This window comes from Physeter macrocephalus, chromosome 16, assembly GCF_002837175.3.
Source record: "Physeter macrocephalus isolate SW-GA chromosome 16, ASM283717v5, whole genome shotgun sequence".
NCBI lineage: Eukaryota > Metazoa > Chordata > Mammalia > Artiodactyla > Physeteridae > Physeter > Physeter macrocephalus.
This window is the reverse complement of record NC_041229.1, coordinates 83,364,482-83,377,386: the sequence shown is the minus strand read 5'-3', so window position 1 is coordinate 83,377,386 and position 12,905 is coordinate 83,364,482. Positions and strand designations below refer to the sequence as shown.

Here is a 12,905-nt window from a genome sequence, read left to right as displayed (position 1 = left end):
TGGACACTTAGGTTGCTTCCATGTCCTGGCTATTGTAAATAGTGCTGCAATGAACATTGTAGTACATGACTCTTTTTGAATTATGGCTTTCTCAGGGTATATGCCCAGTCGTGGGATTGCTGGGTTGTATGGTAGTGCTATTTTTAGTTTTTTAAGGAACTTCCATACTGTTCTCCATAGTGGCTGTATCAATTTACATGCCCACCAACAGTGCAAGAGGGTTCCCTTTTCTCCACGCCCTCTCCAGCATTTATTGTTGGTAGATTTTTTTTTTTTTTCTGTTGTACGCGGGCCTCTCACTGTTGTGGCCTCTCCCGTTGCGGAGCACAGGCTCTGGACGCACAGGCTCAGTGGCCATGGCTCATGGGCCTAGCCGCTCCGCGACATGTGGGATCTTCCCAGACCGGGGCACGAACCCGTGTCCCCTGCATCGGCAGGTGGACTCTCAACCACTGCGCCACCAGGGAAGCCCTGTAGATTTTTTTGATGATGACCATTCTGACTGGTGTGAGGTGATACCTCATGGTAGTTTTGATTTGCATTTCTCTAATGATTAGTGATGCTGACAGGGAGCCTGATTCCTCCAGCTCCATTTTTTTTCCTCAAGATTGCTTTGGCTATTCGGGGTCTTTTGTGTCTCCATACAAATTTTAAGATTTTTTTGTTCTAGTTTGTGAAAAATGCCATTGGTAGTTTGATAAGGATTGTATTGAATCTGTAGACTACTTTGGGTAGTATAGTCATTTTCACAATATTGATTCTTCCAATCCAAGAACATGGTATATCTCTCCATCTGTTGGTATCATCTTTAATTTCTTTCATCAGTGTCTTATAGTTTTGTGGATACAGGTCTTTTGTCTCCTTAGGTAGGCTTATTCCTAGGTATTTTATTCGTTTTGTTGCAATGGTAAAATGGGAGTGTTTCCTTAATTTCTCTTTCAGAGTTTTCATCATTAGTGTATAGGAATGCAAGAGATTTCTGTGCATTAATTTTGTATCCTGCTACTTTATCAAATTCATTGATTAGCTCTAGTAGTTTTCTTGTAGCATCTTTAGGATTCTCTATGCATAGTCATGTCATCTGCAAACACTGACACTTTTACTTTTTCTTTTCCGATTTGGATTCCTTTTATTTCTTTTTCTTCTCTGATTGCTATTGCTAAAACATACAAAACTATGTTGAATAATAGTGGTAAGAGTGGGCAACCTTGTCTTGTTCCTGGTCTTAGTGGAAGTGTTTTCAGTTTTTCACCATTGAGAATGATGTTTGCTGTGGGTTTGTCATATATAGCCTTTATTATGTTGAGGTTAAGTTCCCTCTATGTCTGCTTTCTGGAGAGTTTTTAATCATAAATGGGTGTTGAATTATGTCAAAAGTTTTTTCTGCATCTATTGACATTATCATATGGTTTTTATCGTTCAGTTTGTTAATATGGTGTATCACATTGATTGATTTGAATATATTGAAGAAGACTTGCATTCCTGAGGTAAACCCCACTTGATCATGGTGTATGATCCTTTTCATGTGCTGTTGGATTCTGTTTGCTAGTGTTTTGTTGAGGATTTTTGCATCTATGTTCATCAGTGATATTGGCCTGTAGTTTTCTTTTTTTGTGACATCTTTTTCTGGTTTTGGTATCAGGGTGATGGTGGTCTCATAGAATGAGTTTGTGAGTGTTCCTCCCTCTGGTATATTTTGGAAGAGTTTGAGAAGGATAGGTGTTAGTTCTTTTGTAAATGGTTGATAGAATTTGCCTGTGAATCCATCTGGTCCTGGGCTTTTGTTTGTTGGAAGATTTTTAATAACACTTTCAATTTCAGTGCTTGTGATTGGTCTGTTTATATTTTCTATTTCTTCCTGGTTCAGGCTCGGAAGGTTGTGCTTTTCTAAGAATTTTTCCATTTCTTCTAGCTTGTCCATTTTATTGGCATATAGTTGCTTGTAGTAATCTCTCATGATCCTTTGTATTTCTGCAGTGTCAGTTGTTACTTCTCCTTTTTCATTTCTAATTCTGTTGATTTGAGTCTTTTTCCTTTTTTTCTTGATGAGTCTGGCTAATGGTTTATCGATTTTGTTTATCTTCTCAAAGAACCAGCTTTTAGTTTTACTGATCTTTGGTATTATTTCCTTCATTTCTTTTTCATTTGTTTCTGATCTGATATTTATGATTTATTTCCTTCTGCTAACTTTTGGGTTTTTTTGTTCTTCTTCTCTGACTGCTTTAGGTGTAAGGTTAGGTTGTTTATTTGAGTTTTTTCTTGTTTCTTGAGGTAGGATTGTATTGCTATGAACTTCCCTCTTAGAACTGCTTTTGCTGCATCCCATAGGCTTTGGGTCATTGTCGTTTAATTGTCATTTGTTTCTAAATATTTTTTGATTTCCTCTTTGATTTCATCAGTGATCTCATGGTTATTTAGTAGTGTATTGTTTGGCCTCCATGTGTTTGTAATTTTTACAGTTTTTTTTCCTGTAATTGATATCTAGTCTCATAGTGTTGTGTTCTGAAAGGATACTTGATACTATTTCAATTTTCTTAACTTTACCAAGGCTTGATTTGTTAACCAAGATATGATCTATCCTGGAGAATGTTCCGTGTGCACTTAAGAAGAAAGTGTATTCTGTTGTTTTGGATGGAATGTCCTATAAATATCAATTAAGTCCATCTTGTTTAATGTGTCATTTAAAGTGTGTGTTTCCTCATTCATTTTCATTTTGGATGATCTGTCCGTTGGTGAAAGTGGGATGTTAAAGTCCCCTACTATTATTGTGTTAGTTGAGTTCCCCTTTTATGGCTGTTAGCATTTGCCTTATGTATTGTGGTTCTCATATGTTGTATGCATAAATATTTGCAGTTGTTATATCTTTTTCTTGGAATGATCCCTTGATCATTATGTAGTGTCTTTCTTTGTCTCTTCTAATAGTCTTTATTTTAAAGTCTATTTTGTCTGATATGAGAATTTCTACTCCAGCTTTCTTTTGACTTCCATTTGCATGGAATATTTTTTCCATTCCTCACTTTCAGTTTGTATGTGTCCCTAGGTCTGAATTGGGTCTCTTGTAGACAGCATATGTACTGATCTTGTCTTTGTATCCATTCAGCCAGTCTATGTCTTTTGTTTGGAGCATTTAAGCCATTTACATTTAAGGTAATTATCAATATATATGTTCCTGTTACCAGTTTTGTAATTGTTTTGGGTTTGTTTGTAGAGTAATCTTAGTTGTAAGTTTTTACCTTTCATCACTTTCAACATGTCCTGCCACTCCCTTCTGGCTTGCAAAGTTTCTGCTAAAAGATCAGCTTTTAACTTTATGGTGATTCCCTTGTATGTTATTGGTTGCTTTTCCCTTGCTGTTGTAAATATTTTTTCTTTGTATTTAATTTTTGATAGTTTGATTAATATGTGTCTTGGCGTGTTTCTCCTTGGTTTTATCCTGTATGGGACTCTCTGCACTTCCTGGACCTGACTGACTCTTTCCTTTCCTGTAGTACGAAGTTTTCAACTATAATCTCTTCACATATTTTCTCAGTCCCTTTCTTTTTCTCTTTTTCTTCTGGGACCCCTATAATTTGAATGTTGGTGAATTTAATGTTGTTCCAGAAGTCTCTGAGACTGTCCTTTCTTTTCACTCTTTTTTCTTTATTCTGCTTTATGGTAGTTATTTCCACTATTTTATCTTCCAGATCACTTATCCATTCTTCTGCCTCAGTTATTCTGCTATTGATTCCTTCTAGAGAATTTTAAATTTCATTTATTGTGCTGTTCGTCATTGTTTGCTCTTTAGTTCTTCTAGGTCCTTGTTAAACATTTCTTGTATCTTCTCCATTCTATTTCCAAGATTTTGGATCATCTTTACTATCATTACTCTGAATTCTTTTTCAGGTAGACTGTCTATTTCCTGTTCATTTTTTTGGTCTTGTGGGTTTTTACTTTGCTTCTTCATCTGCTGCATATTTCTCTGTCTTCTCATTTTGCTTAACTTGCGGTGTTTGGGGTCTCCTTTTCGCAGGCTGCATGTTCATAGTTCCCATTGTTTTTGGTGTCTGCCCCCATGGCTAAGGTTGGTTCAGTGGGTGTGTAGGCTTCCTGGTGGAGGGGACTGTTGCCTGTGCTCTGGTGGATGATGATGGATCTTGTCTTTCTGGTGGGCAGGACCGCATCTGGTGGTGTGTTTTGGGGTGTCTGTGAACTTATTATGATTTTAGGTAGCCTCTGTGCTAATGGATGGGGTTGTGTTCCTGTCTTGCTAGTTGTTTGCCATGGTGTCCCACACTGTAGCTTGCTGGTCGTTGAGTGGAGCTGGGTCTTAGCATTGAGACAGAGATCTCTGGGAGAGCTCTCAGTGACTGATATTACTTGGGGCCAGGAGGTCTCTGGTGGTCTAATGTCCTGAACTCGACTCTCCCACTTCAGAGGCTCAGGCCTGACACCCGGCCAGTGCACCAAGACCCTGTCAGCCACATGGCTGGATGATGGGCAAGTCAGAAAGGAATCAGGCTTCCGGCCCTTGGATGGTGGCCGACTCAGGATTGGGGCTCCATAGGTCTGCCTCTGGATTGTGAGCTTCTTGAGCATTGGATGAAAGAGGAGGTTTGGGAGGTATGAACAGTGACCAAATCAATTATATCGTATTATTATAAGGATTAGTAAATACAACAAATTTTTATTGAGCATGTACTGTGTACCAAGTACTATGGTAAGCTGATTTTACATTTCATTTGTAAGCATGATCATTGCTAATATTAATGAAATAGTAGTAATAACTTTGTGGAGTTTTTATGATTAAGTTACAAATGTCAAATATTTACTACATGCTTAGTACAGAATGAATATTCAATAAACATTAGAACAGGGATTCCTGAGAAGGCAGTCCATTTTCCCAGTTGGGATCTTAAAAACAGATAAACAAAACTGAGGGATGGCAGATCAGGCCAAAGTATCACCTTTGTTACATATAAAGGCAATGCTGGAACATTTTATTTAGTGTGAGAGCTAAGTGGATCTGCTAACTGAAACCCCAAATGAGGTGGACTAATCCTTTCAGGCACATATGGTGCTGAACCAGGATGGGCCCTCCCAATAAAGGAGAGGTATGAGGAGAGCTGTCCAGGTGAGATTTATAGTCTGAAAGAACAGCAAAGTACTCACGTTCTCTAACTTTCTCCATTAATAGTTAGATATTATCTCCCCCACTCCCACACCGATCTCATGTGAAATAAAACAGAATATATGGAAAATGTAATAAGAAAGTAAAAAGTAATTTATTCAATACATTTTTGTTTTGTTTCTATTTGTTATTCTTACCTACATAAATGATAGTTTATTATGAAAATCTTTTGTGATGACATTATGTCCCTTTATAAAAATTAGAGTGCAAATGCTTTCATTTTCTTAAGACCATTAGAAACAAGTTGACAAAAAACAATAATGTATATGTTTTTTGCTCTTTCTTATATTCAAATCCTGGCTCTTAACAATGTAAATGATAAACTATTGGAGAACCGTCTTTAGTTGAGCAAAATTTTAGTGTTCAAAATGCATTATCAATAAAGTTTTTATTGAGATATTATCCACAAGAATTTGTGTGTCATAAATTAATGTTGTCTGTACATTATGAATAAAGTCAGCTGAAAACTATATTTGGCATAAATTTGTGTTATGTATTTTTCTGGTTCCACTGTGCTCTTCTCCAAAACATGTTGCCTAATGGCATTGTCACTGTAACTCATTGGCTGTTAATTCAATTATGTTTTCTCCATAACCATAAATTGCATATGAATGCTTATTAGGTACATAGAGTTCTGATTTCCCTGAAAAGTCATTGCTGCCACCTATTTTTACTGCTGGATCTATTTCCACAAACTTGAGCTATAAGAGCACAAATGCATTATCCTCTACAAATGCTGAGTTATTTTCAGAAGGTTTTGTTCATAGTCACGGTATGAAAACCTGCACATTATAAGTCTCCTGGCAACAAAATTAGGACTTAACGTCATTTCAGTATTTCTATTATTTTATCCACCTAAGTGTTACTTTCTCAAAAAAGCCTTTTCTGACACTTCAGACTAAGTCAGCAACCTGTTTTACATGCTTTTACACACCCTGTACTTCCATGGTGCAACACAGTTACAATCAGTTATTGGTGTAATCATTTCCTTGACATTTGCCTTCCTTACCAAAGTGTAAGCCTTTGAGGCAAGGACTTAGTCTCGAACATGTTTGTATTTGCACCATTCAGCACAATGCCTGACTCATACCTGGTGTTCAACATAGGTTTCTAGAAGGAACATACAAGAGAAAGCATTATTTGTACTTAAGAAGTTTTGAGATCAGTCTGAGACTCAGTGCTCAGTATATCTTCAACCCAGAAAAAGAAAATAATTTAATAAATGTGACCTTTAAACCTCTTTTATAATGATTTAAAGTGGTCTAGCTGAAAGAATGCATAAATTCAAATCACCACACTTATTAACTTATGCCTGTGATTCTTTAGAATACACCATTCCGATAAATATTTTCTCTTACCACAGCTTCTTAAGCGGCCAGAGGACACAGCAGAGGTGTCAGAAACTAATCGTGTTCGCAGGGTATTATTAGATAGAAAAAAAAAGGCCTCCTGTCTCTTGGGTTAATATTATTTTAGAAATACTTAATCCCCAGGCTGCTAAACTAATTGTGGGGGAAAGGCTTATTATTAGTGAAGAGAACAAAACATATGTTCCATGACTGGAAGAGATGATGGGCTATATAGGTCATGGATTCTATTTGACTAAATTACCACTGAACCATATCGTGGATGAGAGGTTGGGGCCAGTGTGGAAGTCAGCATGTTATCTTTCTTTTCCATCTGTACACTGAGTATGCATATCTTGGCTATTTAAAGCCTCAAGCTCCCGTATGAAGAGACATTGTTAGATCTTATTACCTTAGGCATCTTTGCTTTTATGATATATTTAGTATTTTACCCTCTGCTCCCAAGTGAAATGATTTATGCATAGAAAGCCAAACCAATTTATTTGAAATCTGAAAGCCTATCATCAGAAACATTTCCAGAGACTTCTTTCCCCAGGGCGGCGGGTAGCAGCATGTCAGCCAGCCACCATGGTTCCCAACAAAAGCCCTGTGCAGCCGGTGGTAGTGGAAGGAGGCTGGACTAAGCAGACTCAAGAGGAAATTAAACTCATGGACCTTATAAGACGTACAGAGGTATGATCTTTAGGACTCCAGACATTAAAGACTCAGGCTCTTTTATAAGCTTTTAAAAGTACAGTATTGAATTTTTAAATTATGCTATTAATATATTCTCGGCATCTGGTCAGTAATGACCACATAAGCATATGCCAAGCATTGAGTTGGCATTTGGAGAGTAACTATCTAAGACACAGCCAGCTCATATGAAAGTCTGTTTTGTTTGAATGGAGACCAGAAATTATGACCTTAGCAAAGAAGAGAAAAAGGCCCAGTGGATATGTACAAAGGTAATTATAATAAATGTAGTCAAGTTGAGCCTTATGGCTTCATTGCTCATCACTCCTAAGGGTATGTCTCAATATGTAAAAAGAGGAAGGAGCAAAATATTAATTTCAACAGAGACATTCAGAAGTGAGGAATTCAAAAAGCAGTTTCAATCCAATTGATTAATCAGACAGGATTGCCAGACATAAAAAAGTCGAGAAGAGAAAGGTCAGCTGTTGAGAGAGGATCGGGGATAGAGAGACCTGGGAAAACTTTCTGCTTTGTGAAGTTTTTCATCAAAATGATGTGTTCTTATTTAATAGGGTTTCTCAAATCATGAAATGTGTTCAATCTAAATCTTAGGCGTGTGCCCAAGTCAAGGTTACTAGAAAAAAGAAATTGACATTGCTAGAAATATGACTTCTTGCCAAGCTAAGAAGGATAAATCACTGACCAGGGAATGAATGCAAAGCATTGAACTAGGACATGCTTGAAGTAGGATGAAAAGCTGCCTGGCAGGGATCTGGCAGAATATAAAGGTGGCTGCTGTATTTTAAAAGACAGAGAGTAAAGATTTAAACAATAGTCATGTACATTCCCTTAAGCATTTCTTGGTTAAAGGAAATGATGCTGTGATTCTCATCAAAAACTCATTTGTTAGATGCAGAGAAATCACTCAGTAGGAGAAACGCCTTGCACAAATCCAAAAACATATCTCTATTTCTCCAAATTATAAATGAAAGTTAAGTGCTTTGCCAAAATAAGTGCCTTATTATTATTACTCTAATGATTATTATTGCTTATAGTGATGCATTGAAGCAAGGGGAATTTACCAAAGAGTCAGTGATAGGAGAGGGTAATGTAATTCCTAAATCTTTTTTCAGTACGATGTACAATTATAAGATATTTCTTTCAGCATATTCTACACACACACACACACACACACACACACACACACACACACACTAAACAGACAATTCTCTAACCATGGCATTCTCTGGGCTTTTCTTAACAGGCACAGCTTTCTGAAGTCCAAGAACTGCAATCCAAGAGAAATTCTCCAACTGCACCTAAATGTATATCATTCAAGAGGAGCAGCTTGTATAAGCAACCCAATGCAAAACGAGCGTGGATTTACCTAAATGGAGGCAGACCTGAAGATGGCACTTATGCCCGGGGCAAAACAATTTCAGAGGTAAACCTAGTGTGAAAGGAGAGTGTTTTATAGGCCTGTTTTCAAATTCCAGCTCTGACATTTATAGATTGTTAGGTCAGGCAAATTATTTTACCTCTCTAAATCTCATTTTCTCATCTCTAAAATAGGAGTAATACTTTCCTCACAGGGTGGAGTCCAATGCTGTCTGACATAATGTGTGAATCAGAATATGACACTTGGCCAGCAGAGAACAATGACAATTAAACTCATTGCACCCAAGTTTAGAGTAAATCTAAACTTTAAGATAATTTAAAATAGTTTTCCTGTTCCATTTTAAACCTAGTTCACAAAAGAGTGACTATTCACTGGATATGTTCTCTGTGGGAAAAAAAAACAGTATTCACTAGAGGAAATCTATCATATTCTTGTCACCCAGATTCCTGGAACTATGGCAAACTTTCCACTTTCCAGAATTAAAACATTGACTAAAGAAAAGATGAGTAGCAGTTCATTTATTGTTTGCAATATCAATGATACAATTCTAAAAGTTGACATTTTGTCTTAGTCTTTAAATGAAAACTTTAGGTACCTAATAAATGCATTTTGGTAGAATTTTTTTTTTTTTTTTTTGTGGTACGTGGGCCTCTCACTGTTATGGCCTCTCCCGTTGCGGAGCACAGGTTCCGGATGCACAGGCTCAGCGGCCATGGCTCACAGGCCCAGCCGGTCCGCGGCATGTGGGATCTTCTCGGACCGGGGCACGAAACCGTGTCCCCTGCATCGGCAGGCGGATTTTCAACCACTGCGCCACCAGGGAAGCCCTGGTAGAATTTTTTAAAGTCTTATTTGTTGCAGTGATATCTTATAATAGTTGTTTGGTTTTATTATTTGTGAAATGTTTTTATAATTTTTTCTGGGACAAGAGGAAGTCACATAAAGGTGAGATATTGGTGGGAGATGGAGGGAAAGGCAAGAGAGTGCAACAGGCAGGCCTGGAGGAGTTCACGGAGGCTGATGGGGGCACCTAGAGTGGCAGGGGCACCTCAGAGAAGTTGTGCCCCTGAAGGTTGGTGATTTCAAAGTGTGATGGAGACCACTCCTTTTTGACAAGGACTTTGAATACGAACTGTGAAAGCAATTGCATCTCAGAAGTTGACAACCGATTTGCTGTATTTGAGAAAGAAGAGAGAAAAATGCAGACAATAAATTCAAAACTAGGAATACAAGTAAAGGAACTTCATACACATGGGGAAGAAAAAGGAAAGTGATTTTTTAAAATGAGTGAAACTTTTTCATGAGAGAACACCCTAGAACAGTTTCTATAACAAACCTGAAATGTTTCTTCCTTACTGGTCTCTTTGAAAATCAGAGAGTTTATATTGCAGATGCTAAGTCTTAAGATGCACGTAACCATTGCAACTAGAACTGATACATTAGTGAGGGAATATGAAATGATTAATAAATAAAAAGTAGAGCAGGGACGAGGATTAAAGATAGCCTGTCAGACTCAGGATAGCAAAAACTTACCATAACTTTTACAAAAATTACATATACCTGGTGAAAGAATGACTTTTTGATTTATGTGACTCTCATGTAGCATATAAAAGGCATGCCATACATATTATTCCATGATCATACAATTTTTTATGAACTTTGTACATAAAGGGCACTGTGCTAGATGCTGTAAAATATTATCCTAATTTATGTGTGTGAAAAGAGTTTGAAAACTTTATAGTGCAGTATAATTGACAGGTTAACCTCAGTAGTAATGGTAGCGATAGGAGGAATAAAATGACACATGATCTATGTTCTCATTAAATTCACACTTCCAACTGGCAAAACATTTGAAAATATATCAAGCTTTACTTAGGTTTATAGACAAATGGGCACTCTCATGTCGATGTAAGTAAAACGTTTTGGAGGACCATGTGGCTATACGAATCATAAGAAAATGCACTTCTAGAACCTTACCCCAAGAATATTTTCATGAATTTATGCAAAGTTTGTTTGGTAAGAATAATTATCATGAGACTATTTATAACATAGATAGATTAGAAATAAACACTTATCAATAGGGAGTTGGTTAAATGAATTATAGTGTTATAGGATGGAATATTATCATAATTAAAATCAACTTTAGAAAGAATGACAATAAAGATGTTCAAGATATACTAAATGAAAGAAGCATACTATAAAGCATGTAGAGTTAGATTTCATATACATGCATGCACATACCTAAAGGAAAAAGACTGGAAAGATTCTATTTTTGGAAGTGTTTATCGGATGGTCTTATTACTGGTGGCCTAATAAAGGTGGTATTTCTTTATTATGTGTTTTTCTTTGTGTTCCATATTTGGTTATGATGAACACAGATTGTTAAGAAAAAATTTGCTGAGGGAGCTGACCTTCCTGTTAGAGAAATACTAACAGCATGTGATGAAGGTCAGGTTAGTAGTACATACAGGAAGTTCAGTAGGAGTTCAGAGGAGGGAAACACTGGGCCCACCTGGGGTGAAGGAGAAAGGCTCCACAGAGGACTCAATCAGGAGCTCTGATGGAACTTGAGAAATGGGTAAGATTCAACATTTAGGCAGAAAGAAGCATTAACAAGCATGAGGGGCATCACACACAGAGGCATGGGTGGTAGAATTCATAAACATATAAGTAGATGGTACCTGGACTGAGAAATAGGGAGAGATACAGACAACTGGAGAGGCTGTTCAAAAGCATATAGGGTGGACACCACATACTCTCTGTATAGTCTACTGGGGCTGCTATAACAAAATACCACAGACTAGGTGGCTCAGACAACAGAAATTTATTGCTCACACTTCTGGAGGCTGGAAAGTCCAAGATCAAGATGCCAGCAGGGTTGGCTTCTGATACAGGCTCTTTTTCTGGGTGGCAGATGGCTGACTTCTCACCGCTGTGTCCTCTCAGAGCCTTTCCTCTGAGCACATGTGGAGAGAGAGCTTAGTGTCTTTTCAGCCTATGAGTTTGGGGAAGGACACAGTTCAGTCCATTACACTACCCCAGACTAAAGTGCATGAATGACTAGCTGTCTCTGAATGAGGTAATGGCATAGTTTAAACCAATGTTCTGGGGAGACTAATGTGGCCTCAGTGTGTAGAAAGCTACTTAGGCAATGTCTAGAAAGTTTTCTGCATATTATTTCTTCTTTTGCTTTATTTAAAAAATGTTCTTTCTAATCTCTTTCTTTCCCTTTTCCATTTTGATTTTGATTTTAGGGATCTGCATGAGATTCTTTGTCATCAGTTAGAAACGTATCCTTTCAGGCTCTCAGGCTGTAAAGAAAAGTTCAGGAGAATGGACTGTGTGTGTGAAACAAATAAACAACGGGAAGAGTAGGGTTCAGATTTTACTAGGGGAATCTGGCTAACAACACCAATTCCAGAGAAGCTCAGAGTTTCAATGGTTGGTACTTTTACCAGAAGGATGAGGAACAGAACGCATTTCAAGGTGCTTCATTCGACTTTCTGTAATGAAACCCCCAGATGGTATTTGAATCCCATCTAATGCAGGCTTTCCCTCAACTTCGTTCACTGCTGTGGCTATTCTGGATGATTTAACCACATTCTTCCTACCCAGCCTGTGAACATGGCTGGAGCAAACTCTCATCTCCAACTGGTGTAGGCTCATCTGTCATCAGTGCACCAAGGTGACGCCTTCTCTAGGGTTAGTGGCTCTTTCTTCAGGGCCATCATCTTTCTCTGATTTATGACTATCAGGGCCCCTCCTTCTATGGTCCTAAAGCATCTGTCTCCTCCCATCCCAGCAACCTCTCTCTGATTCTACAGAATCTCAAAAGCAATGTGTTCTCTCACAGCCAAGCACAGTTCTGAATGCATGAGTGGAAGGTGAAAGAATGAGAAACAGATTTTTTTGATTTGTAGAGGCAAGTACCTCATGTCCTCAGGGAATATGAAATAGTTGTGTGATGCCCACGTGCGCCACCCTGAGAGGACCTGGCCTGTGAAAACTCACAAAAGAGATTGTGGGTGAAGAATTATGTATAGAACATTGTTCTTTTATTATGAGCTTTTGTTATTGCAAAAATTACAAACATTTAATTTATATTACCCACTTTAAAGAAGGTGCTTGAGTAAATTTAGATATATTTGAAAAACTGAGAATTAAGAATGTCATTAAAGGTCATAAGCTAACTAGATATTTTAGAACCTAATTGTACTGAAAATGCCTTTTTTTTTCAAGTTTACTTTTTTTTTTTTTTTTTTTTTTTTTTTGCGGTACGCGGGCCTCTCACTGTTGTGGC

At 37.6% G+C, this 12,905-nt stretch overlaps 1 protein-coding gene across 1 annotated transcript in view; it reads left to right on the top strand.

The window, feature by feature from the left end:
• The window catches only part of DCDC1 (doublecortin domain containing 1), a 460,096-nt gene that overhangs the window by 425,929 nt on the left and 21,262 nt on the right, over positions 1–12,905 (top strand). The window contains 2 exon segments of the mRNA XM_055091474.1: positions 7,070–7,206; positions 8,471–8,650. Of these exon segments, the coding sequence (XP_054947449.1) occupies positions 7,070–7,206; positions 8,471–8,650 (317 nt within the window).